A 25,147-nucleotide genomic window follows, 5' to 3' on the forward strand; every position below is an offset into this window, starting at 1 on the left:
GCTCTTTGGCATTAACTCAACTCTGTGATATGGAGGAAGAAAAATGCTGTCTATGACCCTAAGAACACCATCCCTACAGTCAAGTACGGAGGTGGAAACATTATTCTTTGGGGCTTTTCCTCTGCTAAAGGTAAAGGCCAACTTTGCCACATTGAAGGACTAATGGACGGGGCAATGTATTGTAAAATCTTGGATAGGAGAACCTTCTTCCCTCAGCCAGAGCACTAAAGATGAGTCGTGGATGGGTCTTCCAGCATGACAACGACCCAAAACATACTGCCAAGGCAACAAAGGTGTGGTTCAAGAAGAAGCACATTAAGGTCATGGAGTGGCAGAGCCAGTCTCCAGATCCTAATCCTATAGAAAATTTATGGACTGAGCTGAGACTTTGAGTTGCCAAGCGACAGCCAAGAAAAGGATTTAGAGAAGATCTGTAAAGAAGAGTGGACCAAAATCCCTCCTGAGATGTGTGCAAACCTGGTAACCAACTACAAGAAACGTCTTACCTTTGCGTTTGCCAAGAAGGGTTTCTCCACCAAGTACATATTTTGCTTGGGGATCAAATACCGTATATATACTGGTGTGTAAGACAACTTTTTAACTTTAGCCCTGCCCCCTGGGGAGCTGCTAAGTATAGACACATCCTCCTCACTTTGATTGCTCTGAACGTTGTCCAACCCACTTGACACTAAAGGTTCTGTCATTGAAAATGATTGAAACTACCAAAGTTTGCAATAAAGAATCATGTTTACTAATCTTTAGCTTGAGTTTAGAAAATGTACAAACAGTATCAATAAAACAATTAATACCAGAACATTAATGACAAATAGATCCTGAATCCCCAACCTGGGACTAGGTAGGGTTCAGCACTCAGGATCAAAAGAACAATCCTAACATATACATATTTATATATTGGAGGAATAAGGCTTTATAATTTTGTATATACACTATTTCTTAAGTGTAATGCAAGAGTGATCACAAACCAGGATTTGACAGCATTTAAAGAATAACTCTACTATTATTAACTTCTCAGCAGTTCTAATATATCTGCACCAAGCTAACTATCGGAGTGCACTCTGTATACTATCGGGGCCCCCTTTACGCTAGATTGCAAGAGTCTCCTGGATGAGTGAAGCCTCACTAGTCTTCGCCAGCAAGGGTGTCCTCAGCCAATCCAAAGAAAGTATTTGTAATCCACAGTAAAGGTGATTAATTAACTGTAATCCCCACGGTAATAACCAGTAATAGTAATCCAAACAGAAAAGGGAGAAGTTAGCTTTCTGTACTCCACAGTTGGCAATCAATTTAGTACTGGGAAAGAGGGGCAAGGCCTTCTGATCCGCCACGCACTATGTGGAGCTACAGTGTCCTGTGGCGATCATTAGATTTACTATGGCCTTCTGCTAGAACAGTTCTACAGTCCCGGCCTGGCTCGGTCTAGACGTATAGTAGTTACTTTAAGTTGGATTTCTCTCACCCAATGTGATGAACTCTGTTCCACAATCTACTCCAGCAACGTCCTGCTCTGTGTTGCGACACTCACAGCTTCTCAGGGCGCCCTTCCACTCCGTCACACTACCGAGATTCTTACACAAACCGCTCACTCTGACTCCGGTGTCCTCCGCAGCTTGATCCCTCCTCACAGCACGCTGTCCTCGGTGCAAGAGAGCGAGTGTTGGTCCCGCCCCCCTTTATAAAGACACTCCCAGCAGGCTGCTCACGTCACACTGCTCCCCGGGAGAAGAATCCAATCACACGGGCAGTCTATGGTCCTTGCTCCTCCCAAAACTACATCTCCCATAATTCACAAGTCAATACTTTATAAACTTTATTAACAAAACAACAGTCTGAACTACACTAGCCTTGTGACCAGGCTACATTACCTTAAAAACTTCCCCTAAAAATTGGGGGGTTGTCTTATACGTGGAGTATAAAATGTGAACCTTAAGAGAACTCCAGGTTTAGGATTACTTTACATAGTTAATTTGGGCCAAGCTGGCCCAAAACGAAGGTCCCTAATCTGTCAGCCCACTGAATGTGCAGTAATACTGCATGTACCGTAACTTCGGCTACATACAGTATACCGCACTGACCCAATCATGGCAAGTAATGTGTTCTATTAATAAATACAAAGAGTCAGAGAGGCGGGCTGATGATGTTACATCCTTTGACTCAGCCAATCCGAGCTGGCTTTGCATTTATAAATAGAATACATTGCTCGCTGTGATTGGCACAGCACGGTATACTGTATGTAGTCGAAGCTACGGTACATACAGTATTACCGCACATCCATCGGTCTGACAAACAAAACAGCTGCTAGACAAGACCCCATCATGGCTCCACCAGCATGAAGAAGTAAACTTAAAGCATTTTGAAGTGTTTTAAGTACCAGTAAGTCAACCATTTTAATTAAAAAATTATTTAAATAAAATCTGATGTTTTTAAATGGTGTTGCCTTTGAAGGGGGGTAGTCTTATACAACGAGTATAGCCCAAGACGTATGTTTTAATTGGAAAATTAGGGGTCGTCGTATTCGCCTTATACGTCTTATACGTCACATATACTTATTTTCCCGTACTTATTTTACTCAATAAACTGCAACTCAATTTAAACATTTGTATCATGTGTTTTTTCTGGGTTTTTGGTTGATATCTGTCTCTAACATTTAAAATACACCTACTTTATGATAACAATTATAGATTCTTATTTACTGTATTTGTAAGTGTGAAAACGTACAAAATTTGCAGGGGATTAAATCATTTTTCCCCCATAAAAAAAGGTGCATCTCATAAAATCAGAATACCATCAAAAAGTTATTTTTTTCAGTAATTTAATTCAAAAAGTGAAACTCGTGTATTTTATATAGATGCGCTACACACAGGAGTAATGTATTTCAAGCATTTTTTTTCTTTTAATTTTGATGATTATGGCTTAAAGCTAGTGAAAACCCTAAATTCAGTATTTCAGAAAATAAGAATATTACATAAAACCAATAAAAAAAAAGTTTTTTTTAATACAGAAATTTTGGCTTACTGAAAAGCATGTCCATGTACAGTATAGTATGCACTCAATACTTGGTTTGAGGCTCCTTTTGCATGAATTACTGCATCAATGCGGCATAGCATGGAGGCGATCAGCCTGTGGCACTGCTGAGGTGTTATGGAAGCCCAGGTTGCTTTGATAGCGGCTTTCAGCTCATCTGCATTATTGGGTCTGATGTCTCATCTTCCTCTTGACAATATCCCACAGATTGTCTATGGGGTTTAGGTCAGGCGGGTTTGCTGGCCAATCAAGCACAGTGATACCAAGATCATTCAACCAGGTATTGGTAGTTTGGCAGTGTGGGCAGATGCCAAGTCCTGGTGGAAAATGAAATCAGCATCTCCATAAAGCTGGTCAGCAGAGGGAAGCATGATGTGCTCTAGAATTTCCTGCTACAGGGCTGCACTGACTTTGGACTTGATAAATCACAGATGACCAAAATCAGCAAGTAGCCCTCTACTAGGATGTTCTAAAGCACTTCATGCTTCCCCCTGCTGACCAGCTTTATGGAGATGCTGATTTCTTCCGACTAACGATCTGCCGATTTTCGGATTGTTAGTATGGTGCTTTCGACAGCCGATTAAGAATTTTCAGACGACAAAATCGGGATGTGCAGGCTATAAAATTTTTATAGTTCGTCAACACAACGTCCAATTTTCGTTTAATTAGTACAGTTTTCATCTGAAAAAAATCGTAAGAGCAAGCCTAGGCATGTTCAGAAACAAAAGAACACATACAAAACAATTCACCACATGACATCACTTCTGAAGTTGAATTCTGTAGAACGGGAATTATCGTATGAAAGTAACCTCTTCACTTTCCATAAGAGACTAACATGCAACACAAATCGGACGCAAGATCGTTCGATAATCTGATCGTGTGTACGAGGCTTTAGTCCATAGGTTTCAATATTGAGTTGGCCCCCCTAATAGGTAGATATTTTTGGTCGAGTTGCTATACTTGTATTGCATGCTGGACAAACTTTGTTCTCATTTAAAGTTTTTTCCTTGCAGTATGCTGTGACTCATTCTGCTATGATTGTACAGTGGTAAAGGTTATACCTCTGAGTATTGTATCATTATTCCCTTTTTGTAAGATTTCTTGTCTTGCTGAAATATACAATAAAAATTTAACCTAAAAAAAAAAAAAAAAAGAATATTGAGTTGCCCACCCTTTGCAGCTATAACAGCTTCAACTCTTCCGGGAAGGCTGTCCACAAGGTTTAGGAGTGTGTTTATGGGAATGTTTGACCATTCTTCCAGAAGCACATTTGTGAGGTCAGGCACTGATGATGGAGAGAAGTCCTGGCTAGCAGTCTCCGCTCTAATTCATTTCAAAGGTGTTCGAGTTGAGGTCAGGATTCTGTGCAGGCCAGTCAAGTTCCTCCACCCCAAACTCGCTTATCCATGTCTTTATGGACCTTCCTTTGTGCACTGGTCCAAATCATTTGGTAGAGGGGGGGGGGGGGGGTTATGGTGTGGGGTTGTATTTCAGGGGCTGGGCTTGGCCCCTTAGTTTCAGTGAAGGGAACTCTTAAGGCGTCAACATGCCAAGGCATTTTGGACTTTTTTATGCTCCCTACTTTGTGGGAACAGTTTGGGGGTTGTCCCTTCCTGTTCCAACATTACTACGTACCAGTGTACAAAGCAAGATCCATAAAGACATGGAGGAGCGAGTTTGGGGTGGAGAAACTTGACTGGCCTGCACGTCAACCCGACAGAACACGTTTAGGATGAAAAGGACTTCTCATCCACATCAGTGCCTGACCTTACAAATGTGCTCCTGAAAGACACACTCCTAAACCTTGTGGACAGCCTTCTCAGAAGAGTTGAAGCTGTTATAGTTGCAAAGGGGGGGCCAACTCAATATTGAACACTACAGACTAATGGCACTTTTCCACTGCAAGTACCGGCTCGTACCGGCTCGGCTCTACTCGGCCCTGCTTGGCCCGGTTTGCTTTTCCACTGCAGTACCGCATGGTATAGTGTCGGAACGGTTCGGTACGGTACGGTATAGGTTTGCTTTTCCACTGTGTATAGTACTGATAAGTTGTGGGCAGGATTACTCTGTAGTTGCACCGCCTCTACTGCCGTGACATCATCTTAAGGAGACACAGCAAGGAGACACAGCAATGGAGCCTATGGAGGGAATGGTGTTCCTGATTCTCGGCATGTGGATTCTTTTCACCACTCGGCGAAGACTCTTTTTACAAAGGAGGCTGATGGCAGCAAAGCTAAATACTGCAGAAAAAAACAAGAGAGTATGGGAACTCCTACAACAAAGTAAAGATGATGATGACAGGTTTGCTCAGCGGCGCACAAGGGTAAGCTTTAGCACTGTTTTTGGCACTTTTCCACTGCAAGTGCCGTGTTATGTGTGTGTGTGTGGTATGTGTGTGTGTGTGGTATGTGTGTGTGTGGTATGTGTGTGTGGTATGTGTGTGTGTGTGGTATGTGTGTGTTATGTGTGTGTGGTATGTGTGTGTTATGTGTGTGTGGTATGTGTGTGTGGTATGTGTGTGTGTGTGTGTTATGTGTGTGTGGTATGTGTGTGTGTGGTATGTGTGTGTGTGTGTGGTATGTGTGTGTGTGTGTGTGGTATGTGTGTGTGGTATGTGTGTGTGTGGTATGTGTGTGTGTGGTATGTGTGTGTGTGGTATGTGTGTGTGTGTGGTATGTGTGTGTGTGTGTGGTATGTGTGTGTGTTATATGTGTGTGTGATATCATTTGTTAAAATGAGTATTCTGTGTATTTCAGATCCTTATGCTGCAAAGTCGCCGCCACAGACCTTCTGTTTGGACTGTAAACCGAGCTTCTGATTGGTGGGATGTCATTGTTCCCAATTTTACAAACACTCAGTGGCTGGAGAACTTTCGAATGTCAGAAGAAACATTTGCCTACTTGTGCAACAAAGTGCGTCCAGTGATGGAAAGACATGACACAAACTTTCGTGTTTGTGTTCCTTTAAAGAAGAGAGTAGCCATTGCACTGTGGAAGCTCGCAACTGGCTCTGAGTACAGAAGTGTTGGACATCTGTTTGGTGTAAGCATAACAACTGTTTGTCGATGTGTCCATGATTTCTGTGCAGCAGCAGAGATTTTGTTGGTACCAGAACAAATTCGTTTTCCAGATCAGGAGAAGTTTAAAGAAATAGCTGCCTACAATGAGAACAGGTGGGGGCTTCCACAGTGCATTGGTGCTATTGATGGATCTCACATACCCATCATAGCACCACAGGACTATCACTGTGACTATTTCAACCGTAAAGGCTGGCACTCCATCATCCTTCAAGGTGTTGTTGATGGAAAGGGACTCTTCTGGAATGTTTTTACTGGGCTGCCTGGAAGCATGCATGATGCTCGGGTTTTGAGACTGTCCACACTGTGGGATCTGTTAATTTGTGGAACACACAAACCAACTAACACTAGAAACATTGGTGGTGTGAATGTTGGCTACTACATCCTAGGAGATTCTGCCTATCCCTTGCAGCAGTGGCTCATAAAACCATTCAGTGACACTGGACGGCTGACAACAGAACAGCAGGTGTACAACATGAAAATCTCCAGAGCACGTGTAGTGGTAGAAAATGCCTTTGGTAGATTAAAAGGAAGATGGCGTTGCCTTATGAAAAGAAATGACTGTGCAGTTGACCTTGTGAAATCTATGGTCCAGACTTGTTGTGCACTACATAACCTTTGTGAGAGTCATGGAGAAGCCTATGAGAGTTCATGGGATTCACCTTCTGTACCAGAGCCTGTAGTGGCACTGGCACAGGCTGTAGAGGAAGAGGGCAGGGATGTACGTGAGGCTCTGATGCGTTACTTGAATAGTTGACTCCTGTCAAGCTATAGCAAAAATAGTTCCAAGTATGTCTAGCTTCCCTTTTTTTTTTTCTTTTAACGTGCTTTAATTATTCAAGGGGTTGTGGTATGGTGATTTCACCGATCATCAGCACGGAAGGTGAGAAGGCTTTATCATCACCACCGAGCATCGCTGCTGACCACAGCACTTGCTACTGTATACCTGCTATGTCAAGTTGGTAAGCTGAAGGAATGTGTACAGTAGCAGGTGGTGTGGTCAGCAACGATGCTCGGTGCTGATGATAGCCTTCTCACCTCCCGTGCTGATGAACTGTCAAATCACCATACCACAATAAAAAGTTTGTTTTAAAAGGAAAAAAAAATGAGACATCAATGGGCAGAAATATTTACATGCAAATATTATATGTATACATCTTATTTTTTATTTTTTTTTGGTCACCTCCTGCCACGTGTATAATGTTTTGCTTTCCTTTTTTTTTTATAGTAAATATGCTTTCAGTAGCAATTGTTACAGTACATTCAAATACAATATTAAATTAATCTAAAAGCAATGAACTACACATGTTTGTCCACTGTTTTGGATTTTTATTGTACAAAACCAGGTACAAAAATGTAAAAATATAAAACATTAAAACGCTAAAAGGTGTAGCAAACTGTTTTTTTTTGTATTTTTTTGCAATATGTACTGCATGGGTTATGGCTGAGAATTCTGGTCTCGCCGGCCACTCAGCGCCTGTGCAAGCATACCCATGACATTGAGGAAGGCTTGGTTGAATGCAGCCGTTTGGGAATTTTCCTGCATCCTTAAGGCCGCTTCCTGTTCCCTTGCTAGCCGGGCCTCCTCAATTGCCATTTGTACATGGCGCTCCCTCTGTGCCCGGTTAAGCTCCTGCTGCTCAATATCAGCCACCTGCATGTCTTTTAAAATAGCAGCATGCTCCTGGCTCCGTTTCCTCTTGCCTGGACAAAAAAGAAGAAAAATTAAAGTGTTGTTTTGGAAAAAAAATCAATAGATGTATGTGTGTGTGTGTGAACATATATATATTATACCTGAGACAACACGCTCTGATGCTGCGCTGTTGACGGAGGTTGAAGGTGTTGGTGTCCGTGCTGGTGTTGGTGGTCGTACTGGTGGCGACACTGCTGCACCCACTTGTGAAGATGAGTCCTCATTCCATGGTGAAAGCGCAGAAGAATCAATAGTTAACAAATCTGAAAGAAAAAACAAAATCATAAATACACATTTTATATATATATATATATATATATATATACACACACACACACAGGAAAAGCAAGCTTTAAAACAGACGGTCAACTGTGATCACTTACCATCTTCTGTGTTCTCCAACAACACCGCAGATGAGTCCAGGGCACCCTCCCTTCCATTGCTTGCCGGTCTACTACCGTAAATAGCGTCCATTTGTTCAAACCATTTCCATTTTTTCCGGTTTGAACCACTCCGGCTGTTGTGGTCCTTTACAGTTCTATAATCACTTTTTAATTTTTTTAATTTGTCCCTGCACTGCTTAGAGGTGCGGTGGTAGCCGTGTGTGGCCAGCAGCTGAGAAAGTTCAAGAAAGATTTTTTCATTCCTGGTCGCCCCATCCAGCTCTCGTTGTATCCGCTCCTCAGCTAACAATGAAAGGAATGTCTGCACCTCCTCCATTGACCAATTTTCAGACATCCTTTGGGCTCACTTCTGGTCTGGCAGCGAATCTGTTGGCAATCTGGGGATTAGACACAAGCCATGGCAGCAGTGAAAATTGTTATAAATACAGTGTGACAGTACAGTGTGACAGTGGAGTACAGTGTGACAGTACAGTGAGACAGTGGAATACAGTGTGACAGTGGAGTACAGTGTGACAGTGGAGTACAGTGTGACAGTACAGTGAGACAGTGGAATACAGTGTGACAGTGGAGTACAGTGTGACAGTACAGTGTGACAGTACAGTGAGACAGTGGAGTACAGTGTGACAGTACAGTGTGACAGTGGAATACAGTGTGACAGTACAGTGTGACAGTGGAGTACAGTGTGACAGTACAGTGAGACAGTGGAATACAGTGTGACAGTGGAGTACAGTGTGACAGTACAGTGAGACAGTGGAATACAGTGTGACAGTGGAGTACAGTGTGACAGTACAGTGAGACAGTGGAATACAGTGTGACAGTACAGTGTGACAGTGGAGTACAGTGTGACAGTACAGTGAGACAGTGGAATACAGTGTGACAGTGGAGTACAGTGTGACAGTACAGTGAGACAGTGGAATACAGTGTGACAGTGGAATACAGTGTGACAGTACAGTGGAATACAGTGTGACAGTGGAGTACAGTGTGACAGTACAGTGTGACAGTGGAGTACAGTGTGACAGTACAGTCTGACAGAACACAACCCTGAGATCTTTAACCTGTTCAGTGCAGTTCCAGCAGGGTTAAGGGAATTGCACAGGGGAATGGATGTCAAGACCCCATTGAACTAAAATGTTAATTTTATGGGTTACTAGTCAAAGGGGTTTAAAAAAATAGCATGGGGGCAGAGCACTGGTACCAATGCAAAAATTACATTCAGCAAAGGAGCAATGACTGACACAAAAAAAGTGTTTAATTGGCCAATAAATTACATTTCTATGATGGCTTCATTAAAAAAAAAAAAAAAGGGGGGTCTGCTATTTATTTTGGGGGACCTTTGCATGAGCCATTTCTAGGAGCCATTTCTTCTTTTTTAGCAGGCAGAGAAACATTTGTCAGCAATAGGGTATCTTTATTTTTATGTCACTTTTGCTGTAGCACATTTAATGAAGAATGCTGAGCCTGGAACATAACACAGCAGACAGGTCATTGGGGGGTTAACACATTTCTCACTACAATGCCATTTCAGGCTTTTGCTGTGTGCTGGAACACAGGAGGTGTTTTATTACCTGCTACTACTTTTTAAGGCCAGTGCCCCTGAGTGGTGGTACATGGTGCGCCCTCCCCACATAAAAGAACATGAACCTCTTCTGTATCTACTCACAATCCTATGGCCTCTCAACACACGCTTCTCCCTGCAGTGGTGTCGCATAAACAATGACAGTGATTTATTGACCAATCACTGCCTTGTAGTGAGGACCAATCAGGCTGCATGGGAGGGGTTGTGGATTTTAGTACCGGTACGGTACGCTTGGAACCACAATCGAGTAGGTACTGTTTTTCAGGGCCGTACCGTTCGGTTCCATGCAGTGGAAAAGCAAACCTATACCGTACCGTACCGAACCGTTCCGACCCTATACCATGCGGTACCGCAGTGGAAAAGCACAAAAGCGTGCCGAGCCGGTACGGTTCTATGCAGTGGAAAAGCGCCATAAGACTGGGATGCCATTAAAGGTTATGTGTGTGTAAAGGCAGGCGTCCCAATACTTTTGGTAATATAGTGTATATTTATAAATACAAACACACACACACAGTATATATTGTGATCTGGGGTATTGTTTGCTTGTGTGGTAGGTGCATTTTCAGTGAGATTTGCATCAGTCTAAATTGGTTTTTAAAGACATGACAGCCCAATTTTGTTGAAAACAAAGTCTATAAACATAAGTTTTCATGCAGGGGTTATGCAACATCAAAAATACATGGACTAAGGAAAATGATAACCCACCTGGTTACACTTCCACACCACGACTGTTATGAATACTGTCAGGGCTGCTGTTAGAAATTTTGCGGGGCCCTGTACAGACTACATGGCAGCCCCCCCCCCCAAGAAAATATTAAAGATAAAATTACAACAAAATCACTATTAGCAGACACAAATATAACATAGAGTAGAGATACCATTAGAGCCTGTGCTGGGAGGGGGCCCACACAGGGAGGGGGATTAGTGAGGGACAACTGTCTCTTTCTCAGCAGATAAAAGCTGATAGCAGGGAGAGGGACAGATCAGTTTCAGGTGCTGGAGGAAGATTTCTGTATTTGTTGTCCATCACTAATCCCCCTCTCTGTGTGGGCCCCCCTGTGTGCTCGGGCCCCCTACAAGTGGGCTGGTGGTCCCCCCCCTATCAGCGGCCCTGAATACTGTGCCCTCAGACCACCAGCTCTTCAGCCTAGCTCAGCCTTGTAAATTGCAGCACCTCACTGACAGGTTCTCCAGCAACCCGAGCTTGCTCACCCTTCCAGAGACTTCCTGGACTCCCTCCAGTTCCCTGGACTTACTAGCTGCCTCAGGTTATGTGTAGTTGTCCGGACTTCACAGTCACTTCACAGTGACAAGGAGCCCCCCCACCATGGGGGGCGCGGTCTCCTTCAAGAACACATGGCTACCCTGACAGGGTTCCTCACACAAATGGCAGCTACTGCCCTGAGCTCTCACCAGGCCTGGCTTATAATGGCTTATAATTCTATTGATTTCACTAGGAAGTACAGAATGAAAGAAAAAAAAGTGTGAACCGTGCCTGGGTACCTGGGAAGTACGTTTTTGGTACGCTTTTTAAACAGAACACCAAAGATGCAGCATGAAGGACTTTTCAAAGAGCAACACTTCTAGTGCCAGACATCCTGGCAACTATTAACACTAACACTAAACTGGTATCCTGGCTTTTAAAGTGTCGACTATTGATAATTTAATGTACCACAGTTTGTTACCATTCCACGGGCATGCACAATTTTAAAAGCATGACATTTTAAGTATCTATTTACTCAGCGTAACATCATCTTTTATATTTTACCAAAAAATTGGGTATTATATTGTGCACTAAAACTCAATAAAGTGTTTTTTTTTTTATTTTTCCTGAAAATGTGTGTTTGATAAACTGCTGCTCAAATATCGAGCTCATGCTAGGACTGTGGTTTTATTATGAGAATGAGAACATAGAACCCAGGATCTAGTTTTATTTATAATCTATATATAGGTGAGAAGTAACTGCATCAAATTACTTTAATCCCAACTCTATTACACTATGATATCAACATAATTCTTAGGAGTCAATACCTTCACTATTACTATCCTCTTGACATGACTTATATTTTTTTGCCTCAAAGATTTTAACATAGCCTCAAGTGTGTACACACCTTAAGACGGTCCCCTTGGAAATTACGCTTTACCATGTGAGTGCATATTGATTATAGCCCAATAGTGAGGCTGTATATTTACTCCCTAATATATATAAAGTACCTCACAAAAGTGAGTACACTCCTCACATTTTTGTAAATATTTTACTATATCTTTTCACGTGAAAACACTGAAGAAATGACACTTTTCTACAAAGTAAAGTATTGAGTGTACAGCTTGTATAACAGTGTAAATTTCCCTCAAAATAACTCAACACACAGCCATTAATGTTTAAACCACTGGCAACAAAAGTGAGTACAGCCCTAAGTGCAAATGTCCAAATTGGGTGTAAAGTGTCAATATTTTGTGTGGCCACCATTATTTTTGTAGCACTCTCCTAGATAGGTGATAGGTAGGCAGAGTAGTTTTGGCTCTGTCTGCTTAACAGCAGAGCAGCAGGCTAAATGCACATGCTCCCTGCTTCTTAGGCCTGCTCCATGTGTCCAGTGTGTGATTTATCTGGGCTAAGGGATTGTCCCCACTGTGTCCAATAGGGAGGCATGTTGGACAGTGGAGGAAACCCAGCCAGTGACACACAGGCTTTGTTACTGCCCCAGGGATTGCTACAGACTGGCTGTCTCAGTGCATTATGGGGCAGGGTATATAAAGCCAAGGACACATGTGCTCAGGGTCTTTGGGTGGGAAGCCAGGTCCCAGAAGGAGGGTGACGGCTGTCTCCTCTTCTGTAGCAGTGGTCGGTGGTCACAGGCGGTCGGCCTGGTGAACCAGAGTGTGTGGCTGAATCTGGAGGTCCAAGATAAGCTGACTGGTGGAGTTGGGGGCATCAGTGCCCGGGGTCTGCCCAGGAAGGGGACCACTCCACAGTGTAGGAGTCAGTGGGCGGGTGCCAGCTACACTGAAAGAGAGAAAGGGGGTGCCAAGTTAGAACCCTGAAGATAATCACAGGTAGGAACACTTAAATTACCTTCATTCCAGTGGCAGCAGTGAAGCAGCATTCTCAAGTCAGATGTCCTCAATACTGTGAATAGTTACTAGTTGGAGTATCCCACTCATCCCTTCTCCTATCCAAGTTCTAAATAAAACTACAAAACAACATCCCCTGGACTGATCATTGACTGAGCCAAGTACTTAGAATGATACGTTTCTGCAAGCTGTTGCTACGCGTAACCCAGGGGAATTTAGAAAGTGTTATATCCAGCAGTCCTCTAGGGGGCAGTGATACATTTTCCAGCACTGCCTTAACCCTCTTGGGCATGGAGTTCACTGGAGCTTCACAGGTTGCCACTGGAGTCCTCTTCCATTCCTCCATGAGGACATCATGGAGCTGGTGGATGTTAGAGACCTTGCCCTCCTCAACCTTTAGTTTGAGGATTCCCCACAGATGCTCAATAGGGTTTAGGTCTGGAGACATGCTTGGTCCATCACCTTTACCCTCAGCTTCTTTAGCAAAACAGTGGTCATCTTGGAGGTGTGTTTGGGGCCGTTATCATGTGGAATACTGCCCTACAGCCCAGTCTCCGAAGGGAGGGGATCATACTCTTCTGCAGTATGTCACAGTACATATTGGCATGTACTGTAGTTTCCTGGTGCCGGCAGCACTCATGCAGCCACAGGCCATGACACTCTCACCACCATGCTTGACTGTAGGCAAGACACACTTGTCTTTGTACTCCCCACCTGGTTGGCTCCACACACGCTTGACACCATCTGAACCAAATACGTTTATCTTGGCCTCATTAGACCACAGGACATGGTTCAAGTAATCCATGTCCTTAGTCTCCTTAGTCATCTTCAGAAGAGGCTTCATTCTGGGACGCCAGCCATGGAGACCAATTTGATGCAGTGTGCGGCGTATGGTCTAAGAACTGACAGGCTGAACCCCCACCCCTTCAAGCTCTACAGCAATGCTGGCAGCACTCACATGTCTATTTCCCAAAGACAACCTCTGGATATGACGCTGAGCATGTGCACTCAACTTCTTTTGTCGACCATGGCAAGGCCTGCTCTGAGTGGAACCTGTCCTGTTAAACCGCTGTTTGGTCTTGGCCACCATGCTGCAGCTCAGTTTTAGGGTCTTTGCAATCTTTTTATAGCCTAGGCCATCTTTATGTAGAACAACAATTCTTTTTTTCAGAGAGGTCTTTGCCATGAGGTGCCATGTTGAACTTCCAGTGACCAGTATGAGAGAGTGAGAGCAATAACACCAAATTTAACACAACTTTCACACCTGAGACCCTGTAACACTAATGAGTCACATGACACCGGGGAGGGAAAATGGCTAATTTGGGCCAATTTGGACATTTTCACTTAGGGATGCACTCAGTTTTGTTGCCAGCGGTTTAGAAATCAATTGCTGTGTGTTGAGTTATTTTGAGGGGACAGCAAATTTACACTGTTATACAAGCTGTACACTCACTACTTTACATTGTAGCAAAGTGTAATTTATTCAGTGTTGTCACATGAAAAGATATAATAAAATAATTACAAAAATGTGAGGGGTGTACTCACTTTTATGAGATACTGTATATACTCACATTTCTTGTGTTCATTAGCACCCCTAGATGGGCCCCCCGCATCCGCCATTGGATCGCTTGATGTGTTGGACTTTGTTATCTATTGATTTCATGTTTTTATCTATTTAGACATTGTACCAGCTCCTGAGGAAGCGCTTAGCCATGAAACATGTCGAGCTGAGCTGCAATTAGCTACCCTGGTTGTGGCAGTCCCTCTGCTTTTCAATATTGCAACTACCTAACACTCTGTTTAATTGTTTTACTATTACATCTTTGAGGGCATGGCATATCCTGAAACAGCAATACCTACGTACGTACTTTAATGTGATAATTTTAAACCTTTTTTATTGTTCTTTGGTACTAAAAAAGTTGTTACATTTTAAACAATCAATGTGTAATATTGCTGTGTGTGACCGGTTGGTGAGCTGCAGTATCACTGGGGCTGGTGAGCTGCTACTGTGGGGGTTTGCTATCTGCTGCTGGAGAAACTGACCCATTTGGAAACTGACTATACAGCCATCTATTTGCCCTATTGCTGTCTTCAAGTTTGACTGGTACTATTCTCATGTGCACCTATGGTACCACTGGACCCCAACGCTAGCTGGCTGAAGAGTTAGGACTAAAAACTGCCCCTTTACATCTGCTTCACACAGACCTTCACCTATTGCTTGTGCTAAGTGGTACCTCTGAGGGGACATTGCAGCATATCCTAGCCATTCTCCTACAGTGCACTCTAGACTAGTTATAGTATTATTATTCATGTTTCAGTTAATGCTTATATGCACTGCTTATCATTCACTTTGCTGTTTTATGTGTTGATGCCAGTCTAGTGGTACAAAAATCTATTATAGGTTACGTTGACATAGTGATTATACTGTTTAGTAGACTGTGTCAGAACCTACTTTCTGTGTGCTAATTTATGCCTAAACCCCCAGATAGCAAGCAATTGAGTTGCAAGTTTAAACAATGACTTGCTAAGCTATTTATTGACTTGTCAGGCTTCACATGTTTGTTGCACAATTGTCCACATTGCATGACTCCAGATCAACTTTCTTTGCAAACATTTTGCAAGTCTGCTGCACCATCAGGTTCAGGTATGTTGTGCAATAGTCATTCCACCATAGGGGTCACTGTGGCTGAATTTCCATGCTGTAGACTTGCAGAGCTCTTGCTGTAGACTCACCACTGCCCCTTTGCTCTTGCTAGAGACTTACTATGCTAATTTTCTACAAAATTTTCTACAAATTGGAAAAGTGTCAACTAGAACTTGTGCTTCAAATACTATGCAAGTGAACAACTTGCCAATAAAAATATGCAGCAAGTTAACAGACTTACAATTCAGCACTGCCACAAATTTGTGGAAAGTTATCCTTGTTATCCGGGCCACCATTTACAACCAATATATTAAGTTAATTTACTAATAAATGGTATTGTGTCTATTTCCTGGTACTAATTCACAACCAAGTTAAAAGTGTGTTGTTGAACACACTTGCAGTGACTTTCACTCAACCAGGTGTGTCAAAGGGGCTGAGGTTGTTCTTGGAATTGAGGCACAGAACAGAGAACCCAAATTAGCAAGTGGCTCCTTCAGGGGTAGCGCTATACTCCATAGTTTATCTTGTAATGTGGACTGCTATGCCTATAGTAATGCCCCTGGGACCTGGCTTTGTGCATGGGAGCACAGTCAGGCTGGCACAGAATAATACCTACCCAAAACTGGTGCACAAGACTGGAATAGCACAATGGTCTAAAATGTTTTGTATTCTACAGCAAAAGCAGTACCTATCACTGGAAACATCTGAACTCAATGATTTGTCCATAATTTTTTGATAACATAGTGTATGTGGTCCTGTAATAATATCACGGTACTGTCTTGCCAACCACTATAATAAATTATGTTACGATAACAAGATCCCTTTTATTCCTCAACAGCTATATGAAAAATAAAAAGCTAGCTTATAGAAGTTACATAGTTTATGTAGTTTAGTTTGTGTTTTAAGTTACACAATTTATAAGGTTAAAAAAGACACAGGTTTATCAAGGTCAACCTATATGTACTGTATATACAGTATATGTCTGCGTGTGCTTTTTATTCCTTAACAATTGCCATAGCCCTGTATATTTTGCTTCCTGAAGAAGACATCTAAAAGTTTTGGAATTTGTTGACATTCTCAGCTAGTACCATTTCCTGGGGGAGGGAGTTCCACATTTTAACTGCTCTAACAGTAAAGAACTCTTTCTGCAATCTAGTTAAATTTCCTTTCTTCTAGTTAAATTAACCTTCTAGGCCTCAAATTGTGGACCTGTGTCCTGCTCAGGGACCTTAGAGTAAACAGTTTATTACAGTTACTGGAGTCATGTTTGATATATTAATAAATTGTAATTATATCCCATCTTAAGTGCCTCTTCTCCATGGTGAATAACTGTAATCTCTTTAATCCTCTATCACCCTTATTCATTTTGTAATCCTTCACTGAACTCTTTCTAATTCGACAATGTCTTTCCAGTTCAAAACCTGTATATTGATTGTTTTATCCAGATTACTTGCCAAAGTTACTGGATTACAGAGAGAACATTGGCTCCCTTAGCCATTGGGCTGCCTGTCTGTAATGCTTATGAATCATTAAGGCAGACCTTGCAGTAAAATGTAAGGTCTGCTCAAATTGCCTGCCCCCCCCTCCCCTTTACAAATCACCAATGTACATGTAAAAAAAAGTTAGGATTCTTCTTAGCTTACCCCCATCTTCTGCATTGCTGGGTCTGATTTCATTGTGCTTTTCTGGGGGTTCCTGTGGAACACAGAGAAGGTGAAATTTCGCAAAAAGACACTTGTCCATTGGAAGTGCATCTTCTCACAGGATTTTGGCTGCACTATTAGGCCCTTCAGACGGGGCAAAATCCGTCAAAGCGAATCTGCCTGCTCAGCGGGGGATCTCTCCGCTGTTCCCCGCTGAGCAGGCCGATGACAGGTCCTTGTCCACTCTGAATAGAGGAACAGACACGGACACAGCCCGCTGTTCTCTACAGGGCAGTCGGATCAAAACAGACTGCATGTCCATTTCCTTTGATTGTTATCTGATCCAATCCGCCGGACGGATGGCGAATGTATCTCCACTATTTTGATGCCGGCGGGGAACAGTGTACACGTGTCCGCTGACATCCACTGCACTGTAGAGAACAATGAGTGGTCCAATCGGGTCTGCCTGAAAAACGGACAGGCGGACCCAATTGGTACGCTGGTGTGAACGGGGCCTTACTCAGGAACTCGCCAGAAGGAGAGTGACATCACCCTTGCCTAGGCGCCGTTGGCAGAGGATTGGAGTGAGGTAGGTATGTGCAAGTACCCTGCATTTTTCTGCAAGCTCTGCTCTGCTCTCAGTGCCTCCCGGTAAATCGTTAGGCACTGTTTCTATGACTATGAGAGGAACACACAAAATGACCTCCTTCACTTTGCGTAGGTGAGAGGCGCACATTAATATCAGCTGAATAATAACAGGTTAACTTAAAAGAAAATGTAGGCCAGGCTGAACGGCAGGGATTATTGAGCATCAATCTCGTTTGAAGCGTACAATGCACTTTGCTGTTAATAAGCACCTGAAGACAAATATTTCAAGTAAATTTTCTGCGAACAACAGAAAAGTACATAAGTAGTGACTGTGAGGGAAGTGATAATAAAATCAATTGAATAAAAGGAGTGTTTTGAAAAGAACTTCAATTCATACTTGACTGCATTAGCACACATATTTGGCGCCCTCCTGTTGCTCGACTTATGTGAGGTTTGATGCTCAGGGAATTTGTGGAGCAAGTATGATGCATGTGCTGATTCTTCCACAGCTAAAACTTACAGCAGTATTGAAAGCCCACTTAGTCCTGTATTATTGAACTTCACAAAGAACCCCCATGGGAATGATTAATTCTGGTATGTTGCCTCTAATAATATTCTCCGTCTTAGCTGCAAGCATTTTAATTCTGTAACTTTAACTCTGTTACAGACAAGATTATCAGTGACCTAGCAGTTATTGTGAGTCTCTAGATTACCCGCTGAGACTAAATTCACCACTTTGTACCATTGCTATTTATTCAGTATATACACAATTATTATGAAGCTGGCCACAGACACTAGAGGGAGTTTGGACATTCAGCAATGATCCAACTGTGTTAAAAAATAGAAAGTAGAGTATAATATATATATATATATATATATATACACTATATTACCAAAAGTATTGAGACTCCTGCCTTTACACATACAAGAACTTTAATGGCATCCCAGTCTTAGTCCGTAGGGGCTGTGACTTGTCATGTGACTTTGTGGGTCCAAAGTCGCATGGTAAGTCTCACTAGTGGAAACGGAGCCTAAAACTCATTACTCACATGTAATGAGCAATAGAAGTTGATCTGTGTCCTTCTAAACTTTCACAAATGTTCCTTTGTACCATATTTCTTTCATATATTACACCGGTCATGTGACCCCCCCGCCTCTCCCTCTCTCTCAGGAGAAGCTGCTAGCCTAAATATTTTCTTCCCCCACTTGTGCATTTTGATAGGTGTGGACTCGTCCGCCCTATGTGCTCCTCGTGAACACAATGTGCATATGGCCATTGGGGATTTGAGTGAACCGCCGGTACTAACATTAATACCCTGACAACGTGTGGAGGGACTTGTATTCTCTCAAGTCCATATACTTGTTGCACATTCAAACTACAGAGCTGCACAGTCAGACTGCATGAATATAAGGTATCCTTTGCCATACAAACAGCCACCTTTGCAGTATACCTTCTGTGAGGAGACAACTAAAAGGACGCTTTTTGCTCCATACTCCCTCTAGGGGTAAGTTGATATCTTCATAGTTACTGTTTACTCTTAAGGATATACTTGTGTATACAGACACATACCTATTATGGGTATTCCCTACCCTTATGGGACTTGGGGATCCCTCATTGATGATAAGATATATTGTTTGCCTCCATGCTCATGTATTTGTTCTAAATAATATTGCTTACATTCTATACATCCGTAGATACACAGGTGGAGAATGCACGGTTATGTGTATATAAACTTCCCTGAAGAAGGAATTAGATGAACAAAAATTCCGAAACATGTTGGAGGATACACTCCCCTGCTTCATTAACCCCTAATGTATTATCCCTATCAGGATATGTATATGGAATGTTATTTTAAAGTCTAAATATGTTATTTTTTGTATTTTGTTGAATTTTAATATAAATCAATAAATGTTGAAATTTTATATATTCTTTTCTATACCTTTCATTACTACACTTACCATCTCCAGCCCTTCCACTCAAATTCCCCAGGGACACCTATAGTTGTTTCTTTCATGAATTCAGTGGGGAAGGGATTTTGGGCTGGTTCGGCATAGCCTTGTACCAACCATTCAATTTGGCTAGCCTAAACAAGGCTATGAAGACAGGAGGAGATCATGGTGAAGGATAGGAGGGATAGGGCTGGGGCTGGGCAGGTCTAGGCATGCCTGTCTAAGAAAGACCGACAACCTTTTTTAAATTCAGATAACAGAAAATGCTGTTGTCGGTGAAGAACAGGAAGAAGCTGTTTGTCTAGTTTAGCTACGCCTTTCTAAGCTACACAAGCAGCTAGCTAGAAAATGAATAATATCAAAGATAAAGATATTTAACATACTAATATTAGGAAAAATTTAATTTTTGATTGGAGTTTCCCTTTAAAGGTAAATAATAAGGTGAAAAATCAGATTTTTGACTTACCGTAGAAAAAAGTTCTCTGATATTCATTGATGGACACAGCTCCTGATCTTCTTAACCAGTAGGATATACTGCCCCCTACAGGAGTAGAACACTAGGCAGAAAAAAAGTCTGGCTACAGCTATGGGCAGTTCCAGGGAGTATACTCCCTCTCTCTGCTATAGGTACTCAGTTTTGTTACAAGTAGTGTCAGAAGAATTACAACTCCACAGAGGGTTTTGTGCTGTATCCATCAATGAACATCAGAGAAATGGATTTTACGGTAAGTCAAAAATCCCATTTTCTCTTTCGTTCATTGACGGACACAGCTCCTGATCTTCTTAACTATTAGGACGTCCCAAAGCAGTGTTAAACATGAGGGGTTGGAACAGCGAAAAATAAATTCCCAAGGCTAACTATAGCCAACCAGGTAAACAGGAGCTCAACCAAAACAACTGGAGCCCACCCTCAAAGAGGACCAGTTCCTCTAAACAGCAGCCTGCAAAACATTGCGACCAAAGGAAGCATCTGCAGATGCCAACACATCCACTTTATAGAACTTTGTGAAAGTGTGCACCGATGACCAGGTGACCGCCTTGCAAAAATGCGTCACTGATGCCTGATGACAAAAAGCCCAGGAGACACTGAGCGCCCGAGTAGAATGCGCCTTGACAGGAAAAGGAAAAACCTGACCCTGGATGGAATAGACCTGAACCACCGTCTGTGTGACCCATCTGAAAATGGTCACAGAGGAAATCGACAACCCTTTCCGAGGCCCATCCCTGAGCACAAATAGTGAGTCTGACTTCATAAAAAACTCCGTAGCTGCCACGTACACCCTAATTGCCCGGTCCACATCCAAGGCATGCAAAGCAATTTCCTTTGGATGTGTTGGCCTGGGACACAGGGAAGGCAACACAATGTCTTCATTCAAATGAAAATCAGAGACAACCCAAGGGAGGAACAACGGACAGGGGCAAAGAACTACCTAATCACTGTGAACTACCAGTAAGGTGAACAACAGGATAACACCGCCAATTCCGACACCCTGCACACAGAGGGGAAAGCCACCAAAAAGGCCACCTTCTGGGACAGCGTCAAACAGGGGAATCTCCTGAAGATTCTCAAAAAAATGCTTCTGGAGGACTGAGAGCACCAAATCAAGGTCCCAAGGCGGCAACAGAGACCGCACTGGAGGCGTCAAGAAAAGTATGCACCAGGGAGTATTTGGCCAAGGGCTGTTGAAATAAGACCGCTAAGGTCTACACCTGACCCTTGAAAGTACTTAAGGCCAGTTTCTGCTCAACCCTCCATCGAAGGAAGGTCAAGATCCGAGCCACCGAACAGGAGTGGGGATAAACCCCAAGAGACTCACACCACGCAATGTACATCTTCCACGTATGATAGCAGGTCTTCCTAGAAGTAGGTTTCCTAGCTTTTAACAGCGTTGGAAACACCGACTCATGACTGTAAAGCAGGAAGGAAGATTGGTCCTTGGGACAGCGGATCCCCCCTGAGAGGAAGCTTCCAAGAAACATCAGCAACCAGCCACACCAGATCGGCGTACCAAGCCCGGCGAGGCCAGTTCGGGTCTACTAAAATGACCAGAATCCCTTCTGCCTCGATCCCGCTTAGAAGTCTTGGCAGAAGCTTGAGAGAAGGGAAGGCATAAATCAGATGATACTGACCCCATGGGGCCACCAGCGCATCTGTGGCGTCCACCAGAGAATCCCATGACCGAGCCACAAACCTCTGCACCTTTCTGTTGAGCCAGGAAGCCAACAGATCCACCTTGGGGATGCCCCACCGGAAAGACAACTGGTGAAACACCTCCGGATAAAGGGACCACTCCCCTTGGTCCAATGCCTGCCGACTGAGGTAATCCGCCTGCCAGTTTTCCACCCCGGGAATGTGTATGGTGGAGAGGACTGAAACGAACCGTTCTGCCCACCTTAGAATGCTGGCTACCTCCAGAGCCGCCAGGACACTTTTTGTGCCCCCTGGTGACTGACATGGCATTGTCCAACTGAATACGCACTGGACATCCCTGAAGACGATCCGTCCAATGTTCCAGGCACAGTCTGATCACTCAGAGTTCCAAGACATTGATAAGTAGTCTGGACTCAGTGTCCAGATCCCTTGAGCAGAATATTTGCCGAGAACGCCTCCCCAACCGGACAGGCTGGCATTCGTGGTGACCACTGTCCAATACAAGGGGAGGAAGAATTTGCCCAGCTGAAGCCCCGAAGAACCAAGCCACCATATCAGGGACTCTTTCTTTCCCCGGCTCAGCCGGGTCTGATTGTCCAGAATCTCCCTGGCAGGGCCCTCGTATGGAACTGTGCAAACAGAACCGCCTCAAAGGTAGACACCATCAGGCCCAGCACCCGCATGCAAGTCCGGAGGGATGACTATCTGCTTGACAGCAGGAGATGAATTGCAGCCTGTAGTTTCTGGAGTTTGTCCAGAGGAAGGAGCACTCTGGCCAAAGTCAGGCCCAGATAGTCCAGCTTGTGGACGCAGAAGTGAAAAATAATTATTCATTTTTTTATTCATACGTTACTGTGACATAAAGCCTTTACACACAGTGCTGTTCTAATCTGCTATTTAAAAATTACAAATTTAAAGGGGAGTGTTTGTACGTGTGAGATACACAGTTTGCCTCCTGTTCCGAAGACCTCCTACTCCTCTTCCTCATCCTCCCTTTAGGGTACAAAAAATTGTAATCGGGGCCTAGTCTGTGTTTGTACGTGTATACGAGATACACCGTTTTATATACTTTTTTCTATTCCGCTATTCAATATACACCCTTTTGGGGTGAAAAAATTAAATTGCGGCATAGTCTGTATCGGTACGTGTGAGATACACCTTTTAAATTTGTTTGGCGCATCTCCTTCCACCGCCGAGGATTACAGGGCGCTTCAGTTTGCCTCCTGTTCAGAACTCCTCCTACTCCTCTTCCTCATCCTCATCCTCCCTTTAGGGTACAAAAAATTGTAATCGGGGCCTAGTCTGTGTTTGTACGTGTGAGATACACCGTTTTATATAGTTTTTTTCTATTCCGCTATTCAATATACACCCTTTTGGGGTGCAAAAAAAATTAAATTGCGGCATAGTCTGTATCGGTACGTGCGAGATACACCTTTTAAATTTGTTTGGCGCATCTCCTTCCACCGCCGAGGATTGCAGGGCGCTTCAGTTTGCCTCCTGTTCTGAACTCCTCCTACTCCTCTACCTCATCCTCATCCTCCCTTTAGGGTACAAAAAATTGTAATCGGGGCCTAGTCTGTGTTTGTACGTGTGAGATACACCGTTTTGTATACTTTTTTCTATTCCGCTATTCAATATACACCCTTTTGGGGTGAACAAAAATTAAATTGGGGCATAGTCTGTATCGGTACGTGTGAGATACACCTTTTAAATTTGTTTGGCGCATCTCCTTCCCCCGCAGAGGATTGCAGGGCGCTTCAGTTTGCCTCCTGTTCCAAAGTCCCCCTACTCCTCTTCCTCATCCTCCCTTTAGGGTACAAAAAATTGTAATCAGGGCCTAGTCTGTGTTTGTACGTTTGAGATACACCGTTTTATATACTTTTTTCTATTCCGCTATTCAATATACACCCTTTTGGGGTGAAAAAAATTAAATTGCGGCATAGTCTGTATCGGTACGTGTGAGATACACCTTTTAAATTTGTTTGGCGCATCTCCTTCCCCCGCAGAGGATTGCAGGGCGCTTCAGTTTGCCTCCTGTTCCGAAGTCCCCCTACTCCTCTTCCTCATCCTCCCTTTAGGGTACAAAAAATTGCAATCGGGGCCTAGTCTGTGTTTGTACGTGTGAGATACACCGTTTTATATACTTTTTTCTATTCCGCTATTCAATATACACCCTTTTGGGGTGAAAAAAATTAAATTGCGGCATAGTCTGTATCGGTACGTGTGAGATACACCTTTTAAATTTGTTTGGTGCATCTCCTTGCACCGCTGAGGATTGCAGGGCGCTTCAGTTTGCCTCCTGTTCTCAAGTCCTCCTACTCGTCTTCCTCATCCTCCCTTTAGGGTACAAAAAATTGTAATTGGGGCCTAGTCTGTGTTTGTACGTGTGAGATACACCGTTTTATATACTTTTTTCTATTCCGCTATTCAATATACACCCTTTTGGGGTGAAAAAAATTTAATTGTGGCATAGTCTGTATCGGTACGTGTGAGATACACCTTTTAAATTTGTTTGGCGCATCTCCTTCCACCGCCGAGGATTGCAGGGCGCTTCAGTTTGCCTTCTGTTCTGAACTCCTCCTACTCCTCTTCCTCATCCTCATCCTCCTTTTAGGGTACAAAAAATTGTAATCGGGGCCTAGTCTGTGTTTGTACGTGTGAGATACACCGTTTTATATACTTTTTTCTATTCCGCTATTCAATATACACCCTTTTGGGGTGAAAAAAATTAAATTGCGGCATAGTTTGCATATATGACTGTGAGATACACCCGTGGGATACTGTTGTTGTTTTGTTCCGCTATTCAATAAACACCTTTCTAGGGCAAGATCATAAATTACAGAAATATGAGGAGAACGTCAAATAGGAGGGTGGCCTGGGTCGTGGTGCTGCTGGTAGAGCTCCTGTTGCAAGGAGAGGACGTGGTCGATCTGTGCCAGCTACACGCACAAGTGAAACACCTTCCTCAAGTGTGAGTAGGCGACAGAACCTGCAGCAGTATTTGGTAGGGCATCATGCGCCTATACAAGTTTTGAGGCAAGAACAAGTACAGGTGATAGTATATTGGGTTGCTGACAGTGCCTCCAGTTCCTTCACATTGTCTCCCACCCAGTCTACTGCAGAAAGGTCAGAGTTGGCACCTGCAGCCGATGTCCAACCGCCTTTCACCTCACCCCCTTGCAAATCAGGCAAGCAGTCTGAGCCCCAAGTCATGCAGCAGTCTCTTCTTCTTTTTGATGACTCTGTCAGCAGGGTTTCCCAGGGCCATCCACCTAGCCCTGCCCCAGAAGTGGAAGAGATTGAG

General features: G+C 43.4%; 1 protein-coding gene across 1 annotated transcript; it reads left to right on the forward strand.

Moving 5' to 3' along the window:
• Nucleotides 1-5,212: 5,212 nt before the first annotated feature.
• Nucleotides 5,213-6,875, forward strand: LOC309549462 (uncharacterized protein; the record flags this gene model as incomplete). The annotated part of the gene is made up of 2 exons (XM_082249760.1): nt 5,213-5,365; nt 5,799-6,875. 2 exons carry the CDS (start codon nt 5,213-5,215, stop codon nt 6,873-6,875), a joined length of 1,230 nt encoding a protein of 409 aa, XP_082105886.1.
• Nucleotides 6,876-25,147: the final 18,272 nt, after the last annotated feature.

This window comes from Pelophylax lessonae (assembly GCF_965119305.1).
Source record: "Pelophylax lessonae genome assembly, chromosome: 1".
Taxonomy (NCBI): Eukaryota; Metazoa; Chordata; class Amphibia; order Anura; family Ranidae; genus Pelophylax; species Pelophylax lessonae.